The sequence below is a fragment of the Cupressus sempervirens genome, chromosome 11 (genome assembly GCF_028749045.1).
Source record: "Cupressus sempervirens isolate cs-2001-9-10 chromosome 11, ASM2874904v1, whole genome shotgun sequence".
Classification (NCBI taxonomy): domain Eukaryota; kingdom Viridiplantae; phylum Streptophyta; class Pinopsida; order Cupressales; family Cupressaceae; genus Cupressus; species Cupressus sempervirens.
In genome coordinates, this window is record NC_143128.1 from 786,801,854 (window position 1) to 786,829,029 (window position 27,176).

At 35.6% G+C, this 27,176-nt stretch overlaps 1 protein-coding gene across 1 annotated transcript; it reads left to right on the forward strand.

Annotated features, from left to right (window-relative positions):
- Nucleotides 1–214: 214 nt before the first annotated feature.
- On the forward strand, nucleotides 215–26,925 carry LOC149531950 (thioredoxin domain-containing protein 9 homolog). Its single transcript, XM_089809631.1, has 5 exons — nucleotides 215–354; nucleotides 470–591; nucleotides 2,801–3,082; nucleotides 26,254–26,412; nucleotides 26,569–26,925. Exons 2-5 carry the CDS (start codon nucleotides 568–570, stop codon nucleotides 26,755–26,757), a joined length of 654 nt encoding a protein of 217 aa, XP_089665757.1. The 5' UTR covers nucleotides 215–354; nucleotides 470–567; the 3' UTR covers nucleotides 26,758–26,925.
- Nucleotides 26,926–27,176: the final 251 nt, after the last annotated feature.

Here is a 27,176-nt window from a genome sequence, read left to right on the forward strand (position 1 = left end):
TCCCTCACTAAAAAGGGCTGGGTGAATAAGAAATCAATATTTATAATCATTTTGAAAATTGTTTATTCAATACCCCCCCGTATTCATACGAATTCAAAATTAACCTTTTGGCACAGAAAAGTGAATATGATCGTCTAACGTATTGTAAACGAATACCATACGACATTGCCGCTAGGATTTGATTTATACGACCACATTCTAGCTACTGCTGCTCAGGTACAAAATTTTGTGCAGTTGAAAGGAGACCATCATTACTTATAGTAGGAAAGAGATTCTCTTGCTCATCTGAGAGGACCTGGCCAAAATCGCAGCCGGCGGATCTGTTGGGGGAGTCGCAAAGCTTCAATACCCATGGTAATTGCTCTTGTCCCGCTTAACAAGGATTCCTTATAATTGCTCTTGTTCCGCCGGAAACATGAATTTATATATGTTTTATGTATTGTAATGTGTATTGCCTCTGCCTTTTCAGGGACATTGAAATCGTTTGCTATTAAGTAGAAAAACCCTACATTGTCATCTGTGCAAAGTTTGAGAAGACAAAAACAGGTGCTAATTGAATCAAGCAACATGAACGCGGAGCCGGTGCAGAAGGTTTGGGCGCGATCATTATTACCTCTAATTCTATCTTGATTTGTTGTTAGATGACTGGGGTAGTTCAGTGGATGCCCTTCCTACAAAATTTTATATAAAAATTGCTAATTCTATTTCACTCAAAACAGGAAAACAATGTTGAGTTCTTGTAAACTTCCCAAATATGACACGCTGATCTTTTTAACTAGAAAATTGATAATGCAGATGTTTTTTTGCCTGCCCTCGTTGAAGAGCCAAGGCTTCAGAATGTAGAGGATTTCTAATCAAAACTAACTTTCGAAGGTTCAACCATTCAGGAGACTGTCGTTAGGATTTTCTTGTCAGAATTAACTATATAAGGATTGTCCCTGAGAAGGAAACAATAGCGCTATTAATCTGATCTGGCTACCCCTGATTGAACTGCTCGTATCAAACTTGCAGGCAACTGTAGCTATAAGTTCGTGGTCCCATGATCTATTGTTTTAACTGTAGTTACACAAACCTGAATGTCTTTTAACTGGCCGCCGGATGGCGCTAAGAAAAAACAAGACGAAACTCAAAGATCTCCACAAGTTGTATTACAATTAAAGAGCGCTCTGTGGGTTTTACCAATACACAGCAAAGTGATCCATATTTTAGCCGAAGACACAAAAGTAAATGACAGATCCGGGATCGGGAAGGTCCAACCAAACATCAAAATGTATGCTAATCCATGCTTAATAGTATAGTACAATGACACATGTAAACCAAATGATTTAGAAAAACAAGATAGCTCTAATCCTTTCACAAGATCTAATGCTTTAAGTTGTCCGTTTTTAAGAAAAAATGAAGTATAAGGTAGAAATTGCACTACCTACAAGTTTACAAGTTCCCGTTTCCTGCATCAATTTACGCAATAATGTTTGACATGACAACTAAGCAGAGAGTAAAGACAAACATTTGAATAAGATGTCATCTCTCTATAGTAGCATACGACAATGAACCAAACTGAAGAATCTTCATCGGTAGGGATACTGGGATTTCCTTTAAATAATTGTTTCAGAGAAAAACAATACGATCTACTAAGACTGGATTTGCCAATAAACAAATTTTCCAAAAAATATTGACCAAGTTTTTGAATGAAATGTAAGGAAATATATAATTTTTCCAAAGCATAGTTGTACTAATGGTTATTAATTTAATTCTATAAATTCAAATGGGGTTGAGTGTAAGAGGACAGTAATGAGAGCAAGAGAGCAAGCTTCCATAGGATAATTGGGGTTTAATACACAAGTAGACTTGGTAAATTTTAAATGTTAAAATTGGATAGTGGGCATTTAAATCTGGTGCAGCATTTCCAATATTCAAATCTGTTGTAAGTTCCAAATTTTCCGTTCTACATGCTAGATCAATTTTGTCAAGAAAAAGAAAAGACACTCCATATTCTCTCAACTAGGATAGAGAGGATAACGATCAACTACAATGATTACCATGAAATTTAGATACCTGAGTTGAAAGATAGAACACTCTTCCTTGGAAATCTCTTCCCACATTCATGCAGTTTCCAGCAGAAAAGAAAAAGAAAGCTCCCAGTGACGGAGCCAAATATAAACCACTGCATCACATAGAGTCCTAATAGTTCAATGAGGCGGATCCCAAAAATCTTTGAAGAAGCAGTTTGCACTACCGGGAAATCTTTCAGACAAACATTGATTACCTTATTAGTTATTCTTTAACCACATGGCAAAATGGCAAATGCATTCAAAGGATGGTAAATGCACTTTACTTAGTTTGTTCCCTACTAAAAACTCTCACCCTGAATTGGCTAGAGGGTCCACTTTAATTTTCCGTTTATCCCTTTGAAGAGAATCTGACAATCCTCCTCCTTATTAGTATAAGCTATTATAAATATATTTTGAAAAATAATATTTAGCTGCCAAATCTGACTGCACCTATTATGGATGTGTTTGATAGCAAGAAGTGACTCAAAGGCTTTGTGACAACAATTGCTGTACAATGCTAGTACATTATATGATCTGTAAAGATGCATTATCTACCTAACCTGCCTGGGTTTGATATAGTTGTCCTATCAAAGTTCAGTTTTATCCATTTCTTTCTTCGGCATACTATTTAAAGTTTGGTCTTGAGATCTTAACCTCACCAACCCCATTACCAGAGTATAATTATTATTAAACTTGGTTATAATTGTTTTGTTTTATATTGACTTTGCTATGATGAAAAATAATGACAGATTATTGAGAATCAAGTGCTAACCATAGCAAAAGCGGTAGAGGAGAAGCTGGATGAGAAGATATCTTGTTTAGATCTAGATCGGTTGGATGAAGATGATCTGGAGCAGCTGAGAGAAAGAAGGCTGCAGGAGATGAAGAAAATGGCTGCAAAGAGACAACATTGGCTTTCTCTAGGTCATGGGGAATACCAAGAAATACCCGCAGAGAAAGAATTCTTTGCTGTAGCCAAGGCAAGTGAGCGCGTTGTTTGCCACTTCTACAGAGAGAACTGGCCATGCAAGGTTTCTGACTTCAACCTTTCCCCCTTCTCTTTTTTGTTTTGTAAATTCAAGTCCAGATAATGAATGGGTACAAAAGGACATCTAATCAATATTTTAAAATGAATCTTCCAACTGTTCTTCCGTTTCTTGGTTGTAGCTTTCTAAATATATGTACTTGCATATGTAGTGTGAATATTTATGGTTATAGTCTTATGTGCTCTTTTGGGCACATGGTTATTCCTCTCTTTATTGTCTCAAGAACAGGAAACTAGTATGAACAGTAAAATGACTAAACTTTTCATAAACCTTAATGGAAGCCAAAGGACTGTTTCCTTCAAGTTGACTGGGGCATCATCCTTATTCAGTCTGCTTGCGAGATTGGCAACCAGTAAAGCTTAAGTACACCATTCATCCCCTTCAAAGGAGTCATGCTGCTTGATATATGTATTCAGTCTGATGCAGGAGCATCCAAGTTTTATGCAATCTTGCACACCCAAACATAATATTCAAATGATTTTGATTTTTCTTTTCTGGTATTTTTCATGTGTGGTTAGCCTTGCTTGATGTTCCTGTTCTTATGCTGTACTCTTTCTGTCATGATCTCACCCGTTGCTGGTGTGAGTTTAATCTTACGTTGTCTGGAGGTGTAGATTTATAATAGCAGTTGTTCTTCAATGAAAAGTTTCATTCCTGAAGTTGTACCTCCTTCATGATGATGACTGTTAGTGGCAGTGGTTACAAATCCTGAAACATGGGCGATTAATAACAGTTACAAATTAAGTGGATGTTGCATTTACCTGTCAGGTGCAGCCTCACCTTAAAAATAGCTATTTCTGAATAGTGACTTGTAATAGTTAGTAATGCTGGGTGGTTAACATATGGCTTAGTTTACTACTTCTCTCATCCATTTTCTGCAGACCTTTAATACTCACATCTGAATGTTGTCATGCTTTCTGCTGGCATTTTCACTCTGCTGAATTCTTATTGCTGGCAGTTATAGACATCATCGTTTACCTGGTGTGGACACTACTTATCAAATAAAAACCTTGACCCAGGCAGTGGCAGAATAATAAATTGAAGGCATTTTGGTTAAAGGTGGCTTAGTTGAGAAGATTTAAAAAAATGGCCAACAGGCAGCCTGTGTGCCAGGCTGAGTGTTAGTTTTGAAGTTTTAGTTGGAATGCTGAAGGTTTTTAGTTACTGACTAAGTTACCGATGCTGGTTCTGATGCTCATGTGGGTGTGGGGTGCTGATGCATGGTTTTTTTTGGGATTTTGGATGCGTCCATATATATATATATATATATATATATATATATATAGATACACACACACACACACACAAATTTATGTATGTAAAAAAATGCAAGACATATACAAAAATAAACCATTCCATAGCAATTAGCATATTCAAATTGAAATAACAGTAATTTCAAATTAGTAAATTACTAGTTCACGGTTCAATGTTGATCACTCAAGAGTCAAGGCTCAAGATTCACAAATCAAATTCGATCAAAACATGGTGCTCAAAACAGCCGGATGCTCCACGGATTCTCCTGGATGCTCGACTGATGCTTTGTGGATGCTTTCCCAAGCATCCCTCATGCATCCGCACCCGCATCCCCCAGAAAACATGATGCGCCGGTATCTTAGGTTATTGAGTATTTTTTAAGGTCTGTTTTGAGGGCTGTGCGCCTGCAGCTTAATTGTTTGATTTTGGACTTTCCGAGTGTTGCTAGCTTATATGCCTCTAATTTTGTTGGCCAATTAAAGAAATGAGTTCCATTGAAAAATTTAAATTGCAATGCATTTCTTTCAAAAGGAGGAATGTTGTTACAATGCGAAATACTGTCTGCTGTTGTCTGTTGACTGGGTGTGTATAGTTGGGTTCGCTTTGTACACCTAATTTCTTGAGTGCATTAAAGACTATTTTCATGAAGTTATTGGGTTTTGAGCTTTAAGTGATATAAATTCAAAGTTTCAATCATGGTCACTGAGAAATCTTCTGAAGTGGATGTGTAGGCCTTATAGAAGTTGTGTTTGAATCATGACAAGGATAACAGTAATCCAGCCATACAAGAATCTTGGAACTTCCCTATCTATCTTTTCATTTTGAAACATTTTTTTTTAATTGATTAGTTTAAATTTTAAAACTTTGAATCAGTTTGCTGTGCGTCTCTCAAACCCTGTTTTGCAATGCTCATCTTTTCTGCTATTCCTGAACTTCAGGATGTTGCCATGTCCAATGATTCATGAGATTCTATGGATTTACCCCGCCTCCAGAAAAACAAATTGCTGCATAGATGTACCATACCAATGTACCTGCACCCTTACCCAAACCTGATTTGGTAACTTTGAGTTTCTCTTATAACACAGATGAAATGGGCTTCCTTCACGAGGTACTGCTGATGGAACCATTTCTTATGCCATATTTGTTCCTGGGTAATTGGCTGTTCAGGTGAGACAGGACGCTTATGGTTAACTTGAGTGTTACTGGACTTGGTTTTTTCCTTCCATTTTATTCTTGATGCATCCTTTACATGTGCATTGGCTAGGTATGGTTCAACTTGATTGTTAGAGCAGGCACTTAAGTATTTATCTCACTCCAAAGGCCAGTAGCTCTTTTTCTGAGTCATCTCTTACCACCCCTCTTGCCTTTGCTCTAGTGGCTCTGTCATAGTTTAGCTTGATGATTCCTGGAGGAAGGGTTTGCCACTGTAATTTCCCTTTTATAGTACCTTGACCAATCTCTTCTTCAGGGGAAGCAATGATTTAAATTCTCCACTTTGTGAAGACATCTTTATTCCCGCTGAGCAATCTTTGCGTGTTTTTCATTTTAATGGTTTCCACAAAGATTCAAACAAAGTTTTATTTAATCTTACCATATACCATATCTAAAGGTTTAAGACTGTTCCTAGAAGTGCTCCCATTTTTTAAAATCCAAGATTCCAATTTCTATCTGGTTCCTCTAAAGAGCTGAAGTTGGAGTTGGCTGGTTAAATCTGTAAGGTTCCAAAAACTTTGAGAAACTGTTTTGTCTCCACAGGGGTGCCCCTTGTTACATGTCTGTGCTTTTCATTCTTTCTAAAGGCTATCCAAGTGAAGTTTGCATCCTTGGGCCATTGGAACTGGTGCCAAATATTTAACCAGTGCATATTGTCACTCTCATCAATTTCTACTATAAATTAGTAAGTTTTGTTATCAGTCTATGTTCCATGGATTCTTTAGATTTGTGGATATGGGGGAATAATCCTTGGCAATGGGAGATCAAGGCCCAGATTTGGGACGACAGAAGGGTGGAGGTTTTCAGGGCTAGCCTAGTGGGGTTTAGGGGCAGCACCCATTGTGGAATTCCTATTGTAATTGAGGGCTAGCAGTTATACTGAGGAGGGATGAGGGGTATCAGGATTCAGTATCAGAATGATTTTTACCAATTTAAACTTTATCAGCCACAATAGTATTATTACCAAATTCCAAAAATCATGCACATAAGAACACAATAACACAATATTTATGTGGAAATCCTAATGGGAGAAAACCATGACAAATCAATGCTATTATATAATTCTTCTTTTACGGTGTTTGTAGGCACCAACTTGTAGCTTAGTTTGTGAGCATAAACCCACTGGAGTGTTGAAGATTGTAGCTGTGATAGAAATCTTTATCTCTAATTTTATAGAGAATATTGTGTCAACAGCCGGAGAATATATTTATGATAATACTTGAGATAATATTATTTGGAGAGACATGTGTCATGCAAATAGTCATGTGTTTGGAAACATGAAGAGTCTTGTAATTGGAAATTAAAGAGACCTTTGGGTGTAATGTGAAGTCTCTCAATTCTATATATAAGTGTGTGTGTGTGTGTGTGTGTGGGTGTGTGATTGCTTTGTGAGTTAAATAGAACAGATCAATCGAAAACATTGTACTTCAACATTTTATTATCACTGGTGTGGTTGGATTTTCCTCTTGGTGTGGAAGGGTTTTCCTAGGATAATTTCTTGTGTTTTTCGTTCATCTTTATTCTATTTTTCTTATTGCAGTTACATCATTATTTTCTGGGCAAAATGTCGACATGAAGCACCAACTTCCAATCTATTAGAAGCACCAATCCTATTCATTTTGTGAGTACCAATTTGCTATAGGCCCCACCCTCTTTATCCGTTCATGAGAGGCACCAACCTCTTATCAATGGGAGTTTTGCAGAGAAAATTTCCTGTGAAATTGTTGTAGCTGTGAGATGTCACATCCAAAAGGATAGAGATGGAGAAGTATAATGGCGACAATTTTCAGTTTTGGAAAGTCAAAATGGAGGATATGATTGTGGATAGAGATCCATGGGCTATACAAAACCTAATTACAGATGATGTTTGGGACGTAATATATCAAATAGCCAAGGGTTTGATGAGACTTTGTTTGGCTGATTTTGTGCTCTTGAATGTCAATGAAGAGATGTAATTGAACTTTCAAAGAAACAAGGAGACATTTATTAGGGGGAATCCTTGGCAAATAAGATCTTCTTGACAAAAGTTGTATTCTTTGAAGATGAAGGAAGAAGGAAGAAGGATCCCTTATAGATCATTTCAATGTGTTCAACATGATTGTTGCTCAATTGGGTTTTGTCTGTGAAGATTGATGAACAAGACAAGTTCATGCTTCTATTATGGTATTTTCCATTGGAAGCATGAGAACCACTTTGAAGATGGAAGATGTGCTTTGCTTTGTTGTTGTCTGAAGAAACGTGAAGGAGATCTTTCAAGATTGTTGACGAGGCCCTAGTTGCTGGTGGTAGATCAATGGAGAGGGGCAAGAAGGACACAAAGTATAAGTCTAAGTTAAATATTTTAATGTTTAAATATCAATCTAAAATTAAATGAATTAATTCATTGTAATAAAAAAGTATATTAACAAGGATTAATAGTTTATATTATATATAAAACATTTCTAAGTTCTTAACTATTAATCTATGTCAATATATATTTTAGTTATGTTAAATATATTAACAATGATTACATCTAATTAAAAAAATAATATTCTTAAGTATTAATCATAATTAATATGTCTTTGGACATTTGGTGCCATGGTTAAAACTCTTCATTGATTAAGTGGCCACCAAGGTTTAAACTTGGGTTGGGCTATTAGACTCCCAGGCCTTGTGCCTTAGTTGGGCTGTTGATCTTAACAAGTGAAGTGTGGGGTGAAGTCCCTCGTTTGTGGCTTGATTGGTTCATAGTTCTTGGTCAAAAGTGTTTCACGTGGAGCTAGAGGGCATCATGCTAGTGTCACCGGTCATGCTAAAATGTTTACTAGACATAATTTAAAAAAATAAATTAAAAAAGTCATGATTAATATCATGAATATATTAAATAATATTTACAATGATTAGCATAATATAAATTAATCTTCCAATATTATGAAATATGATCTATACATAGTTTTTGATTGAGTTAAGCAACCCAGCAAAGGGGCTGATCTTTACTAACATGGCCATTATAATTGATATATTCCAAATGCAGATTTGGATCTCATATAAATGAGAGGAGACATGTCTCATGAAGAGATATGTCTCTATGGTGTAATCATCATTTAATAATATTATATTAACATAAATAATAATAATATATATATATATATATATATCTATTTATATGTATTGTATTATATATATATATATTATATACAATAATATTATTTAACATAGATTATTATATATGTAGGAAAATGATGATTTACCAATAACAATAATGTATCTCAGATTGAAACAATCCAACTGAAGCTACAACCTTAACACTCCCTCTTAGCTAGGGAGGATTTGTAGAACACATTGTGCTCTCAAGTATATCAAGATATATTGTCTCAGTATGATATTCATGGAATGACATATTTAAGGATATCAACATAAATCTATCAACACACACACACACACACACACACATATGCTAACATATATTAAATATGGAATTTGTTCACACTGAGGCTAAATTTCTCAACACTTCCTCTTTAGCAAAGAGAGAATTGAAGCAATTTCTATAACTTTAATATAAGTTTAAACACCACCTTAAGTGTGGTCTATAATAGTAACTATATCATGTTGTCTGACAAAATTCAGCCCAAAGAATCATGACAAGTTGGTTATCATGGTGTTCGGCAAAATCCAACCCAAAGAACCATGATAAGTTGGTTATCATGGTGTCTAGCAAAATTTGGCCCAAAGAACCATGATAACACTTGCTCTTGGATATCCAACACATATAGGTACTATAAATCAATGTAGTGTATCTAGGAGATAGGTCAAACTATTGATAAAGTCGTCACCTTACAATAGTGACCTCACACACATGAAAGATCGTCACCTTTCATTACATATCATATGCGAAATAGTAACCGCCATGAACCAAGTTAGTGGATGGTATAAGGGCTTTCAACTCAATTATCTCTCATAGAGAAGAACACATTATAATAAAGTTTACTTAGAACTTCTCCTGATAGAGAAGATATCATTCACAAAGGATTGCACCTCAAAATTCTTCCTTTGAACAACAATGATCTCGGGAAGTCGGGTCCTCTAGTTACTCCATTAGAAGCTCTCTTCGCGCAAGGATGTTTGTCAAACTCCCTTTGAATCTGATATTAATCTTTATACTTAGTGATAAGTCGTTATTTCCTCATGATGTACACATTGGTAGGCCCATTAAAATTACGAAGTCACACATGTATTTTTCAGACTCCCCCTGAGTATCAATCTTCTGAGCTCCTACGTTGCTTTATCCAACTTGATCATTAGATGACTAATGACTTCTAGACTATAACTTCTTCGGAGCTATTGTCATAAGATTGAGTCTGCACAATATTTGGTAGCATGTGTAAGGTACCAACTTTCTTTCTTGCAAGATCATTTTCAGATACAAAGGAAAAGATCAAGGATAAATAGTTCATATAGAAATACAAATAAGAGAGAGATTATAATGAGTAGATAAATGTAAAAGATAAGAATATCTATTTGCACATGAGGGTCCATAGAATATCTCCTTTGAAGTGGAAATGAAACATTTGATATTATTTCCCCCCACAATGTAAATTCCCACTTATTCCATTGTATATAAGGTTCCGAGTCACTAGTTGCAAATTAACTGTAGTATCTTCATTCAACTTATTTACTTTAACATAACCAGTAAACGATATGCAAAATAGGGAAGTGAACCATTCACCAACTCTTAACTTTGGCCTTCTTACGACAATCAACCTTCTGAGATGTTGTTGTGATGCAATCTTCATAAAATGGTTGCACCCAAAATCTAAATGGTTTACCAATTAATAAATATCCATCACAGTGATTTCTGACAGAATGCCTGTGCCAAGTTGAGAAGACCACCAAAGAATGCAATATGTGATGGGTACTATTATGTTTGACAGATTTGCTCAACACCATGTCATCATCGCCAAATATCTTCTAGATATGCTAATGAGGGAGTTTGTAGAACTCTTGCGCAGAGTGAAAATCTTGAGCAAAGTATTATTTCCTTAGGTGATCATTATATTTTTCGAGAACTCCTTAGTTATAGATATACTTTCTTGTATTTTGCCCTTAATTTTATCTTTCACATTCTTCTATAGATGCTTGTGAATACCCAAGATGTTGTTTTGTGGTCATATGTACTGTGTACACATGGAGTTATTCAGTAATATTTACACTCAACCACCATTACTTTGTAACGAAGTATGAGTTCTATTTCAACACATAGATATAATAATCCCTTCAGGTAAAATATAGAAGCTTCCTATTCGAGAAAATATTTAAATCTTGAACAATCCATATTAAACAAAGTTTTACTAATATTGTCTCCAATGGTTATTCATGTAAATTATTGCATTCAAACTTCCTTCATAATACATATCATGCCATTGACTTCTCATGAGCATTCTTGCATACTCAAGTTCACTACATGGTTGAAATATTCACTCTTACCTTATAAGAGATATCTTTCCAATCTTGCCAACTTTTTTTATTCATCTATCCATGTGGATCACCCCAATTTTTGTGTTTTGACTAGTGAGTAATAACTCGAAGTCTCACTAAAAACCCTTGGTGATGTGTGATAATATTTTCTCTATTACTTGTTCAGCGTGTTGTGTATTTTGTTAGACTTAACACTACTTTTAATGCCACTTGTGATTCAACCTAGGCTTGTTTGCATATGTGACAATCTGTGTTAATGGGCTTGCCGAAATAATCCATGTGCGATAATTCATCAATCCGATCTATTAAATTCTCGTTCCAAATGAATTATTGATTCGTGTAAATGTAATAACACTTGCCTTATCATCAAATCAATCCTTGATTGGGTCTCAAGACCTTATCTTTTAATGATTGTGTGCATTGTCTCTATCATTTTATCTTCTCAGAATATTGTGCCCATTTTGTATGTGTAGAGCCCACTATACTTTCAATACCTTTATACAGTTTTTGTGGTTTGATCCACGTTCCCTTTAATAGCTTGTCTTTACTACGACCACATTCTAGACTTTATTGTACATCATAACATTTGCCAAATTGTGGGATCCTTAACCGATCTTCTTCTTATTCACATCATAGATGATCAATTCACATGATGGTATTCAATGTTGATGTTCATAAAACTTTATTTTAAGTAATTATTGCACTTCATTCTTGTGGTCTTCTCGATATCAACGCCTCTTAGTTAATGTGTAATGCCAATGGTATTCCAAATTACTATATGATGTAAAGGAACCCATGAATATAAATTACATTGATTTACCCTATCGATTAGGCAGAGTTGAATGACACCTAGCCTTGGGTCTCTATGTTACTAGACTCAATTTGAAAATTGATCGCTCAACCTTGTATTTGTATGAGTACTATTTGTATTTATAGGTATGCAATTTCTTTACTGACCACACCTCCTTCAATGTTTGCGGGTCTCTTTTATTCGTGATTCCCAATTTGCATGGCTGTCCTTATTACACGGTAGTGTATATAGAATAAACCAAATGTCGGTAATTGATATCTCCCCAATGACTAGTTGATTCATTGCAATGGTGTTAAATATGTGTTGTTTCTGACTTTCACTGCTTTATTTTCATTCAAGGACTGGCCATTTATCAAGTGTGCAGACCGTGGGTCCAATGATCTGTATGAGTCTATGCTGACTTCCTTAATTAACTTGCCTGGTATCTGTATGGAACAAATGTTCAATCTCTTCTCCTGATTGCCATTGCCTTCTCTCGCCAACTATATTTGTGTTGGGTCTTATATCCTTCTATGATCCTTGGGTTCTTCTCTATGCCACTTCACAGTTATATCTTTTCTTCCTTCAACCGTACTCTTACCAAATAATGCCCTGTTGAATTGGTGCCCATCTGCGGAGCTCCCACAGCATTTGAATGGCTGTCATTACCATACTTTGATAACATCAAGTGTTCTGGAAGGGTCTGCGTGAAAGCTTCTATGAATGTGCAGATACTTACCTCCGAGTGAAATCCATGGTTTTCACATTTATAACTGGTGCTTTCCAAGCAACGATTTAGTTGTACAAGGGAGGGGGTGTTGTCCAGTTATCATTGGGATCCTTAACACCATTGCATTCTGTCCATCATCATTTGAGGTAAAAAATCTCACTGAATATGTTACGTGCAGTCCAATGTATTTGTGTCTGTTAAGAGGGCCATATTGTGTATGCCTTATACATTTGCAGTTGGCTCTGATACCATGTTGAGTTGGCTCTGATACATTTGCAGTTGGCTCTGATACCATGTTGAGTAACATGGGTCATTTTTTGCAAATGTACTAACATGGCCATTATAATTGATATGTTCCAAATGCAGATTTGGATCTCATATAAATATGAGTGGAGGAGACATGTCTCATGAAGAGACATGTCTCTATGGTGTAATCATCATTTAATAATTTTAAATCAATATAAATAATAATAATATGTATGTGTGTGTGTGTGTGTATATATATATATATATATATAATACTGTTATATACAATAATATTATTTAACATGGATTAGTATATATATAGGAAAATGATGATTTACCAATAACAATAATGTATCTTAGATTGAAACAATCTGATTGAAGCTACAACCTTAACACAAGAGCTGTCTAGAACAACTATTTACAACGAGGTCAAAAAAAGACCAATAACAACAGACTAACAACACAGCTTCTAATCCACATCAAGTGGGTAGATAGTTCACCCACAACTTGGGGAGGAGAGTGACAGTCTGCAGAGTGATATTTCATTGCCTGTTATACAACCGTCCAGGTGATACCTTCAGCAGGGTCCCCACCACAAGGGAAAGTGGCAGAGCCTTCTTTGAGAGAGAATCAGCAAGCAGAGAGTGCTGACAATGCTGTACCTCAGCAAGCAAGGTTGGCACACACCAGGAGCATAGCAGTTGGAGAAGCATTAATATGGTTAATCATAGATAATATATTGAATATTAATGAAAATATATTGACAAGAATTAAAAGTAAGGGGTCCTAAAAAATAGCTGCATCCTTATCGGATACCATTTCCCAATCTTATCCATATTTGTCTCCACGCAACTTTGTTATTATTGAATGAATAAATGGTTGAAAAATTGTTTCTCCTACGTGCATCAATCAGAAGTGGTCACATATTTGAGCACTTCCTCTTGTCATGCACTGCGTCAAAATGCCCCACATAGCAAGTTAAGGGAGCGAGAAAATAAGCTTGCCCAAAGTCACTTCATAATTTGATGACATTTTGAAACCTTTTTTACATTAATCCAAGGCATCTATGAGGCAAGCCCTTTTTTTTGATTATTGTCAATTTCCTTGTAAATTCTGTAATGAATACTTAGAGTCAAAGCACACAAGGATTGATAGGAGTGGATATATTACCAAATGTTGTATCCTTCATCTCAAGTCTTTTGAGGTTTTGGCAATGAACTCTTAGTCAACAAAAAATGTTTTAGAAAGAAATGCAGAGAATGTGGTTTCTGATATTTGTTTCACTCTGCCTTGTTGAACTTACTTAAAACCTTCCATTATCCAATTTGCAGTTAAAACTCCGTGCAAATAACCCTGCAGCTAAAGCAAACACAATGACCATTCATTTTCTCAAAATTTTAATGACTAACATATTGATTAACATGATCAATGTTTCATTGTAACTGGAAATGTGCTCAGAAATTTAAGTGATCATGAAATGTTTGCTCAAAATATTGTCACATCTTTGAAAATATTGGGACTGTTATTGACATGAATGCCAGTAACATGACAGCCGACATGTTTGTGTTAATAATTGAAGCAAGACTCTTGATACCACTGTATTTAATCATTCACTTGTCAATTTTATTTATTAGATAATCCTGATATGAAATAAAGACATCCCTCTGCACACGGGCATACCAGAAAGCAGAAAATAATACTGAAGCCTGTGCTGCTATCTCTTCATATAGTTATCTTTCCATGCCTTTGTAACAATGTACTGATATTCTCAGAAATATGAAATATCAAGATGCAACTGTCATAACATCTTGAAAGGTTATTAATTTGACACTTCAAATGGTCACCATTTCTGGCATTCGACTGAACAGACACATCCCAGAGCTGCCATTTCAGGTTTTGAGCAATGTCTTAAGTGTTGTGCCGAATGGAGTTCTGGCATAATGTTGATCAGGGTAATGCTGATGTCTGTTTTTTTCCCCCACATTCATTGATTCTGTGCTCCTTTATTTCAAATTCTGCCCAAAATGATGGTGTCATAGAATATTCTCCATCCTTATATGCCTTTGACATTCTTCATGCCTTGCACAGGCATCTTGATAATGGTATGGATCTTGCAATCTGCCGTAAATGCAATTTTTGAAAGAAAAGTTTCATATTCATTTCTCTTTTTTGGACAATGTTTATGCAAGCCCTGGTGAAAAACAGTAAAACTCTTGAAAGTTACATAAAAACTTATAACAACCTAGTCTTCTGTATTTGTCCAAGTGTTTTCAGTCCCTTGTAAACCTTTGCAAACATGCACTCTCCAGTATGAAGAACGAGCTGTTATTTGAGATGAAGATTACAACAGTGATAACATACCTCTTTGTAATATTGCTTGCAAAGAGTTGGGATGCTAATAATGATTCCTCATCTTTAAAGTTTAGCGTCTGAAGCTTGTCTGTTTGTTTATGGTTTCCAACAGGATTAGCTCTTTAATTACAGACATTTGAAATTACCAATCTTGCTGACCTTGTTTCCAGAATTGGTGATTATCTGAGTGATGGTAGGTATGTTCACTGTTGGTGGTGCCAGTGCTCCCTTTTAGTCTGCACCCCCAAAGATGTGGACCTAATGTTAATTTGTGGAAATCCAAACATCTCTCCCCCAAAGACTCCAGCCAGCCATAGTCTTCCTGAAATAAATTTTTTACTCGCCCAGAAACTTCTTTTCATTTAGTGCATGCTAACATAAATGACAATCTCTTAACGGGATATTGAACATTGGAGCACAGTCAAAAGCATGAAATATAAGATCTTCTCTTTATGCAAGATATATTAGGCATCAAATATAATCAATGTGCCATCATCACTTAGTTGTATATGCAGGAGGAAAGTTAATTGGCGCTGAGGCTAGCAACAAGCTTACTGTTTTTATGCTCCAAAAATCTGAAAAGGAGCATTTGGTGTTTTAGCAATAGATTGAGAAGATCAGCTAGTCCAAAAGGTAGCCAATCACATATCTTTAGCACTCAATGATGCAACTGGTTCACCTAATCAGGGGTTGTCCCAATTTAGCTACCAAGGAAATGGGTGCAGAAAATGGATTTGAAATGCTGACATTTAACTGCACTGGTAGTGAGCACAGGAAGGGGATTTGGACTTCTTAGAGAAAACAATCAAGGGAACTATGCCCCTCCAACTTATCCTTTGTTTCTTTAACACTTTCACTTCTATTTCTGCAGTTCCAGATATGACATTGCTCACGGCTATCTAGTTATAAAGAGTATATTGTATATTCTCGCCATATAATCTTCCCCCATCACTACCTTGAGTTATTGTAATTTATATCTTTTGTGTTTGTGAAAGGTTTCAGCTTAATTAAAGAAAAAAATGGAGCTTCCTTTAGCAGAATTTATTTGAGGGGGCTCTCAATCTGTAGCCAACAGAAGGCATTTGATTGGTCCGTGTCATTTTGATCTGTTGCACAAAACAAATATTTAGAATAAAATGTAAATTAGTTAATGAAGCTTTGTTCTATTCATCACAGATTGCACCTAGTATCCAACATGAGTTTTGAATGACGGCTAATAGGGTTCACCACTCGGTAGATGATCCCCGATGGAATCTGCCAAAAATATGAAACCCAATTCAAGTGTTGATGTCCCCAAAGAGGCTGGTGATCAGTAAGCAAGTTCACACTCTCATCAAGAGAAGACAATGCCCTCATAACTCAAGTGCTTCGAGAAGGATATAAAATTCTTTATTAAGCTGATAGGCTTCTCCTATGGAGAGGACACGCCAACCTACAAACATTACTTGCTTCATGCTCGTTAGCTGTCTCACGCAAAGCTTCACGCTCCCAAACCACTGAGCATCTTGTTTCCTGCTAGGGAAGTGGTTAACAGGCTACTGTGAAACCATGTTGATACAAATATGTTGACTGTAACTTTTTTATCGACTCCCTCACATTGTCATGATCACAGATACCTGATTGAGTACAGATTTGCAGATGCTCAGATAATGATGGACATTTGGAGTCCCTTTTCGGCCAGGGCAATAATACAGGCAACTAGTAAACAATTTTCAGGCAAGCTTTGAACTCATTTTTCTTTTCGGTTTTGATATAAAATTTATGATGCAGTATGATTTCCTCCTATCCTTTCATTATAACAGTCGTACAATGTGATCTATCTCAATCATTCACTGGGAAAACAAATTTTTTGTTGAGGCAGGAGATGTTCAGCCATTTGGCTACCTAATCGATGCCAATAACCTTGTAAATATGGCATCTTTAAATGGAGGTAGTGAAGGTATTTCAAGTGTCTTGTTATAGGCAGGAAAGTTTTGAGACACCGATCCTGGACAGTGACAAGTGCGGTTTTCACATAAAAATTGCAATTCTTGACATTGAAAAGAAAATGCTACACGGATGGTGTCATGAAGTAGATTGAGCAAAAACTACATGGATGAAGACCCTTGGCTTACACATTTGAAAGCGAATGTGCTTGACCAAAATCTACCACAAGAAATACCTTGGAGGCACCTTGGAGAAACACAAGGACAATTTTTTCATGTGGTATCCCTTTTTGTGGAGTTGAATCATGTAGAAGACACCATCTAGGTGCAATCTATTTAGGGTTTTAAGGGTTTTCCATGTTAATGTTTTTTGCCCAGAATTTGGATATATAGAAACATAGAAGAGTAAACTACACAAAAGACTCAATACATTTATCCTGGGAAAACTCTTCCAATCGGAGGGAAAAACCCAGCCACACCAGCAAAATATCACTTTTATTGATAATCAAAATGTTCGAGTACAAGTCTTTCACTTGACTGATTTACAATAAAGCAAGCATCACATAAATAGATTGCATAAGACTCTTCATCTTTCACAAGGTCTCTTTGAGTCCCAAAAATAGAATCCTTCATATTTTTACCTATACAACACTTCACATTTCCATACGCATGCCTCTTTGCATGACAAATGACACGTCTTTTTTTTTGACATAATATTAACTTAAATATAATCACAAATATCTCTCTGTGAGCTGAAGATGACCATAATGGTCATAACAAACAAATTTCTTTCTCTTAAAATCAGAGATAAAGATCTCAATCGCAGTTACAAACTTCAACACTCCCTCTTAGCAAGAGAGAGATCTTTAGTTATGCACGCACACATAGCTGCAACCAAAGATGATAAATTCACATAACATATGTTATCTCAGCATAACATAATTTACCATAGTTACTTCATAGGTACATAGAATGGAGTCTCACACACATGACTGTCACCATGCCTTCTCGCAGAGGGTAGAAAGAAGACTTTTATTTCAAAACTTCTACCAAAGAAGGATACATATCCACCATGCCTACTCGCAGGGGGTGGTCCACCGTACCTCCTTGCAGAGGGTGAAACAAGGGCTTTCACCTCAGACTTCTCCCAAAGAAGAATGCATTTCCACCGTGTCTACTCGTAGTGGGTGGTCCATTGTACCTATTCACAGAGGGTGGAATGAGGAATTTCTCCTCAATCTTCTCTCAAAGAAGAATGCATTAATAACAAAGATTTTCTCTTAACAGAGACTGCCTCTCAACAGAGACAACCGAGATTTTCTCTTAACAAAGACCCCCTCTCAGCAGGGACAACTTTAATAACTGTGATTTTCTCTTAACAGAGATTCCCTCTCAGCAGGGACGACTTTAATACCCGAGACTCCCTCTCAGCAAGGACACCTTTAATCACCAAAATAAGATGACTGACTATTGCATAAACTTGCAAAGGGTTGGACATCTCCCTTTGTCACATAATCTCCCTTTGAAGCTGAATAGTCTTCCTCCGAATACGTATCATTAAAGCAACATTCATCTCATTGCTTCTTTGTTGCTTCCTGCAATCATACGAGATATTTATAAGAACTCATAAGATCCAATTATCATAGAGATCAAACCAAAGATACAAAATTCATAGAATACTTATCTCTATGAAGTTTGATCTCAACACACATACATAAAAATGCAGCCCAACATTCATACGAACAAAATGTGTTACGCACTAAGAATGTTACCAAGCAGAAAAATGAGAATTGGGATCTTCCAGTATAAGTCTAACCACAAGCTTTTGCATAAAGTTAAGTTAGTATGCACATGATACATTCAGAAACGACAGCACCGAACATTAAAACCTCTTGTGTATGGTTGTTCATTCAAGTGATCATCAGCATCTTGCAATCGATCTAATATCTCATAGAACATGCCAAAGCCCCAAAGCCCCTTATTAGTTTATGTTGATGCCAGCCTATAGTCCATTGTTTCAATAAATCTCTACACACACGTAGAGTAATTCTGCATGCATACAATGATGGAGTTGCACGAAAAATATACACAAGAAATGTTTGATACTGATCCATTAAATCTTGCATGGTGATAGACAATAGCCTATGCCCCTAATCAACACAACATGAAACTTCTATGAGTTCCTTTTGAATCACAATCACATACACAGAACATATAAACTGAAAAAAATCAGAGCAGAACTCAGAGAAATCTCAACAAGCATCACTCGCAGAGCTTGCTAAGAATAACCAGGATAAAAAATATCAACAGCAGTTCCAACCTCTGAACATGTATTCCCCCTTTCATGTATCACATACAATTTGCATAAAAGTTGAATCACTAGTGAATAAGGTACAATTTCCCTATCTTTATCAGAACCACACCAGAGATAAAAAACATAATAAGCAGCCAACACTTCTTGACATGAAGCACATCAAATAAAAGAAATATTAAACCCCAACATCAATTCAGTAAGTAGCACTCTCATGTTTGCCCTGCATCCTGCAAATATTGAGATCAATGCTATACTCCATTTTTAGTAAGATAACAAATTCAAAATCTATATTTAAATATAGAGCACTTAAAAAGTTGATACAAAAAAAAAAACTTATCTGAAGCTTGAATCAAACTCCCTTCCATAGCTCTAAATTCTGTAAATGATAACAATCATCCCAGCTAGTTCTTGGCTCTTCAAACCTGCTTTCTTCAGAAAGATTCAAGAATCCTTTTATTGTTTATTTGTCCTCACAGTTCATCACTAGCTCTTCTCTTGATCTCAGATCTTTAATAGCAACAAATAACATCATTTGTTTGATTATTCAGAACACCCCTGAACAACCCATGAAGGAAGCACAAGTCTCCAATGTTGTCATTGCCAGGAAGTAGGGAATAGCCCATAAAACCTCCTGCAAACTGATTGTAGCACATTCTTGAGTGCATAAAGCTAATAAATTGTGTGCAGGCATGCATATGAAGCCAAACAATAGTACAAGAAACTGGGACCTGGACTTGAATAGCAGCTCTCCTCCTTTGAAACACTCGAGGTAGAGACCTTGATTCTGCTCTTTATCTTATAACTAGGACTTGACGGGTGCTTTGGTGTGGGTCCTATCAAATTGAATCACCACCCAGACAAGGAAGTCGATGAAAAAATTGAGCCGATGGAGAGAGAAATTTGATGAGGCCAATACGACACGACTGGAATTACAATACTCTGATAATGAAAGTGACTCTCACATTCTTAGACAAACATATACAGTCATAGAGGCTTCAGAAATATTCTGCCATTCAAACATAAGTTTTACACTATTCAACTCTCTATGAAATATGATAGATATGTAACACAGATACTTAGACTGAAACTGTTCTGAAAATGACTGGCTGTGTCTGAAGAAATAGACGCTGCAAATTCTAATGAAATCAAAGCTGGAACTCGACCCTTGCTGCAGATAATCAATTTCAATAGAATAATTCTACGTTGGCTAAAAGAATCCACCTGTAGTAGCCGGACATCTGAAGAAACTTTGCACATAATAAAACTTTACAAAATCATAAACATGACATCCCTGATCTTTTAATGGAAGCTTATTGTGATATGTTTCTTCATGCGTTCAAATCTAGAAGATGAGCAGACCGGTGGAAAGATATGGCTCAAGAAACAACTGTCGTCATTATGTTTGCTTGGCAAAAAGAAAAAAACGAATAAGTAGCCACATATACGACCCCGTTTGAATTTGAATAGACAGAACAAGACACCAAAAACCAAGAACCGATGACTGCCAGAATAAGAACCAACAACTGATGATTTACAGATAGGATAAATTGTTAAGCTCGTAATAACCAAAACATGGATCTTTACTGACCACGACAATCTATTATACCCCGCTTGATTGCATGAAGACAAAGAATCCAGAGTTTGCATATGCATGCATTGCCTATCTCTCTGCCTTGATAAAACGACCTTAAACACTTACAAGAACAATTCCATCTCGAACAAACACATAATCCACATGCTACACAACCATGACCCACCCGGCAATAAGAAGAGGAATGAAGAAAATATCATTCCTGTTCTGAACAAGTAACACATAATTTACTATGAAAGAAAAAATGCAGAAGGAAGTGACTTGAGATGCTCTAACGAAAGTCTAGAGAGAGGAACCCAATGAGAGACATGCAAAAGAAAGCTCAAAAATAATCATTCTATGAACATAACTTCTACACAGTGACCCTTGAGAACTCACAATAGCAGAATAATACACAGCTTGGATATCTTGAACGGCTGTCATAATCAATGATAGTAGCATGAGTTATCTGGCAAACTTCAATTTTCATCAAAAATAAATTGCACTAAAGCGACACTTATCAAGGATAAATAAATAATCATAGCACAAATATGATCGCTGAAATTTATGAACAGGTCAAAAAAATTTAAGATTTAACATCCGCTGCTGAGCTGCGACCAGATTTTGATTTCTGCAACTTCAAAATGCTTGAGATTGAATTGAAAGTATTTATTAACCTTGCTTCTGCCTTTTTTATTTACATGCAACTCATGACAACAATCAGGCAAAAGCAACACCACTCCTAAGGTTGCTATTATCTAATTAGGCTCTGATACCATGTTACTGTTTTTTGCCCAGAAATTAGATACACAGAAACAAAGAAGAGTAAACTACACAAAAGACTCAATACATTTATCCTGGAAAACCCTGCCGATTGAATGGGAAAATCCAGCCACATCAGCAAAATATCACTTTTATTGATAATTAAAATGTTCTAGTACAAGAATTTCACTTGACTCATTTAGAATAAATCAAGCAATCACATAAATAGATTGCATAAGACTGTTCATCTTTCACACGAAGGTCTCTTTCAGTCCCAAAAATAAGACCCTTCATATTTTTCCATATACAACACTTCACATTTCCATATGCATGCCTCTTTTAATGACAAATGACAGATGTCTTTTTACATAATATTAACTTAAATATAATCACAAATATCTCTGTCATAACAAACAAATTTCTCTTTCCTAAAATCAGAGATGGAGATCTCTATTGCAGCTACGAACTTCAGCATTCCAGTGGTGGGTGAGATGGTTTCAAATTTTCGTAAGCCTTCTTCCCAGGGTCATGATTACAAATACACTAAATACTGGAGTTTAATATAAAGGAAGATCAAAACAGAGTTTTGCGCAACAAGAGTCCTCATTTGCTTGAATATTTAAATGGCACTTTCACCTTTGCTCTCTACAATGCTTTCATCCACACTGGCTTCTCCATAGTGGTAAGTTCAAGGACAATGTTTTGTTATTTGAGATTTGAATTATATCTCACAAAGTCTGCTCTGCTAGATCATTTTGTTTGATCATATCTGGATCTAAAGTTGATTCTCTGCAACAAACAAATGAAGAAACCCTTTGAAATTTCCCCCCCTATAGATGCTTAATTCTTAGACACATTTTTTCAGACGGTTCATGGGCTTTCTTTATACTTACACATTTGTTTATATTTTTTCTGGAGCAGCTTCAACATCAACATTGCCCAAAATCAGTTTAACATGATGCTTTGATGGTCACAATACCTTGTTCTATGGCTTCCATTTGGGTAAAAGCCATGAGGATAGAAAAGTTTAACTATGTTTCACTTTACAGATGCCGAGCATGTTTGCTTGAGATTTTCATAGGATTTTTTTAGCAGATCCATTTTGATTGTATCCTACAATAATGTTATTCCCAAATATGGATCATTTTATGGAATAGATTATTTAAATTGCCTATCCTTCCATATTTCGTTTAGATATTTTCTCAAACAGTTTACTGGCACAACCCTTCATACATGACTTTGTAAATTTCAAATCTCACTCACAATTTCCATTCATGCGCCATCTTGTGCATTACTGTTAATGTTCATCTTGTCGAGACATTTTGTCAGATAGTTCATGAGCTTTCTCTCTACTTCCACAGTTTGGTTTATATGTCTTTTGGAGCAGCTTTGACATCAACATTTGACAAAAAAACAACTTTAAATGGTGTTTTGATGGTTACCCCTACCTTATTCTATGGCTTCCATTTGGGTAGAAGCCGTGAGGATTTTAGGAAAGTCCATGTGTTTCACTTTATGGTTAATACATTTGCTTGAGCTTTTAATATAATTTTTTGAGCAGATCCATTTTAATTGTGTACACGTTAATGTTATTCAAAAATGTGATCAACTGTAGGAAGTAGAGAGAACCCAAATAGATAGTTGTTAAAATTGATTCAATTTTTTTTTTTGGCATCACGAAAATAGAGAAATGTACTCAATGAAGTAAAAGGACAAATCAGTATAGCACAGGATTGCATGCACCTAACAGGCGTGCTGATTTCAAGCAGATAATGATGTCAAAAGGATTCAGGAAAATGGTTTTATAAGTTATTTTAACTCTATGTTGTCCTAACTATTGGAATTAGATCGAATCCCTATATCGAAATACTAGATTCCATTGTTTATTTCAAGAATGGTGAAAGAGGCATAGAAATATAAGACCATCTAACACTATATGTCTAAGTAGATCCTAGTTTTGAAGTGTTGATATGCACTTGCTCTGTGATTGTTAAGAAGAAAATCTAATATGTTGTCTAGGCTATAATAGTTATAGTGTGACGTTTTAATGGTTTTTTCATTTTTAGATGCTGAGATGATGGACCCAGGATTGATTGTGTTTGTATTGCCCTTTCACTAGGTGTTCTCATTGTTGTACATGTACATAGAATCTGTTGGAACATTTGGGAGATTGACTTCTACGAAACTTGAAAATTGCACTGAATATTTAGGCCCTTTCAATTATTGATGCAGAAAGAGGGTAATAGCGGAAATGAAAATAGGAGCAGAGAAACACAACACATATAGGTGTTAAAAAGATAAAGTAGGGAATGTGGATATCAAGAATCAGAGAGCCGGAAAAGGAGAACATGATATTGTCGGGTAGATTTCCCACACCTGAGATGGCTGCTCATGCACATGATGCAGCTGCATTTCTCTTGAGAGGTGAGTCAGCCAATTTCATTTTCTCTGAATTAATTCAGTCCCTTCCTTGCCCTGCAACTTCTTCTACAATAGATATTCCAGTTGTTGTTATCCAAGCTGCATATGTTTCTTCTGAAGAGCAAGAGAAGCAATAAGTACCACAGTTGTGCTCCAACATGAGCACTGATAAAAAACAGCAATGCTTATCTTGAATCAGAATTAACTATACAGAATCAATTTGAGTTCAGTGACATCTCAGGAACTGTATTAAAAAACATTGAGATGGTGGGTTGCTAGATTGATTGGCCAAACATGCTAATGAATATTGCAGATGGGGTAGATATCAGATCACTCTTCTCTTTCATAAACTATTTACTTAAGAAGAAGAAGGTGGCCTCTTTACATCTCTGGGATTTCACTTAGAATATAATAGTAAGGATTAAAAAGAAAACTAAATAAAAAATGGGCTTATCAAGATGATAAGTGTAACGATAGGCTGCGAGTTGATTACCACAGTTAGTCTTGTATAATTACTTCACTTGAGAGAGGAAATGTTAAAGCCATATGAATGCTTCCATTGAACCCAAGTATAACAATATATACTCAATTTTTTTCGGACATTCATACTCTGTTCCAAAGCTCTTATTTTGGGAGAGTCAGGAAGGGTGATAAATGAGGGGGGAGAGGTCATTGCCTCATTTGACTATGGTGGCGAGTGTAAAGCTTATTTCATAAATGTCGGAGATTAAACACTTTATTTCATCACAATCTCTACATAAAAATTAGGTTCACCGAAAGATTGTTTTTTCAACATATCAATTTATTCTATCGCCCATATCTGTCAAACCTGTTATTCTATTGACCACAAAGTTTAATGCTTAGAACTTTAGTATCATCACAAAGACAACATTGCTCTCCCATTAAACCAAATAACTATAAAGTTGCAGATAAAGTCCCAACTTCTGTTAAAAACTGCCATGTGAAAAATAGTTTTTTTTTTCTTTAGTCTCTTTGATGGATCATATGCCATCTTCTATGAACTGTGGTTTTTTAATGAGTTTATGGCAAAACTGAAAGTAGACAAAATATCCAAAAGCATTTTCATGGCATTTATATCATATCTCATCCACCATTAATATCAATATTTGTTCCCTATAATTCTTAAAAAATCTAATATAAAATAATATTTTTAATTGATATCATAAAGCTCCTTGTGCATCTTCACTAATATTGTGAGTCAACATAACATAATGTAAACTGTAGAAAAATATTAATTAGTAGAGTGAGATCAATTGATTTCTTTGAATTATATTATTATTCTATCTTGTTTAATGATTTCTTTAATTGATATATTGAAGCTATAACAACATAGTTTTGCTCCGCATTCTATAACATATTACACTAATAATCTATTAACTCTAAAAGGATTTTGTACGTGAAGAATCATGCTCCAACCATATGTGGAAACATATATAGATCTTAACAATTATATAGATGTTAAAATGCGGTTGAGTTTTACTTTCAATATCCTATCGGCTTATCCCTTGAACCTCTTATAGGCGCAAGTGCTAGTTCTAGTTGGAATTACAAGCTACTATACACTCACCTTATTAAAGTACCGCATCTATGGTGTATTGGGCATTGCAAGCTGAAACAGTAGCTGAAAGTTGGAGATAAAGCACAAGAATAGTCCATAAACCATTTAACATATAGAGCACTGCACCTGATAGGGATTTGCAGGCTCTCACCTTATAGTAGGATGGACACAATGTGAATTTTTGTTAACAGAATTTCAATAATGTAAGTTTAGAAATCGATAGACAGTATAATATGAGGCAGGATTAAAATGCATTTATGGCAGCGAACCTTCTTTCAGTGGCAGGGTGTGCAACTCTTTATCCAATTGTTCTCAATCTATTGACCTTGGTGGCAAAACATACGGATTTTTTGGGCAAATTTATTAAATCTTTTTGAAGAAAATTTTAATCGTAAAATTCATCAGTTATGTAATGAATGGTAATCTGGAGTTTTATTAGAGTTTAAAAGATACACCTAGCTTTTGGTAACATTGATTGGCTGGAAGGACAATATTTTGTTGTCTACATATGCAATGATCAAATTCACAATGCATATCTGGTTTGCAGGTAATGGACAAGCACCTGAGTCTCTTAGCAAAACAACATTTAGAGACACGCTTTGTGAAAATTCATGCGGAGAAGAGTCCGTTCTTGTCAGAAAGGCTCAAAATAGTTGTTCTACCTACATTGGCACTGATAAAGAATGGGAAAGTTGACGATTATGTGGTATTCCTTGTTTGAACATATGCCTTTATTTAATATTTTTTTTAATTCCTTGTTAGCGTTTGCTTTCTGTGTGTGAAATAATCTGATTGAGGAAATCTTTTGAAGACGTTCTTTCTTGAATAATTGAAGTTTAAAGGTTATTTATGGTAATCTCAGGTGGGCTTCAATGAGCTAGGCGGGACAGATGAGTTCAGCACAGAAGAACTTGAGGAGAGATTGGGTAAATCCAAAATAATTGCATTTGAGGGTGAATCATCAGGAGGCAGATTAAGAACCAAAGCTTCTTCTAACAAACGGAGTATTCGACAAGGTGGTAACCAAGATGATTCAGAATCAGATGATTGATAATTTTACCTGAATATATTAATCACCTTTGCATTGTTTAGTTGAATGAGTATATTATTGAAGGCTGGAACTACTTTTCAGGCCATATCAAATTTATAATGCATTAGAGTATTCTGAAAGGGTTTTGATGTGGAATAAAAAGCACAATTTCATCTTTTGATCTTTTAATCCTCTGCTGGAATATCCTTTAGCTACATTTTATGCTCAGCTGAAGAATTAGTTTGTTTTTACAATCGTATATAGTCTTGTTTGTAGATTTTAAAAAACATCCGTGTCTGTAAGGGGGGCACTAATGTTTTGAGTTAGCAATTTTAACATTAATTTTTCTTGAAATCTTGGCAATCATAAAATATTGAAGGTGAAAGTTTAATGTTTTTCACTTCATGTATTTTGTAAATTTTTTAAATCCAATTAGATAA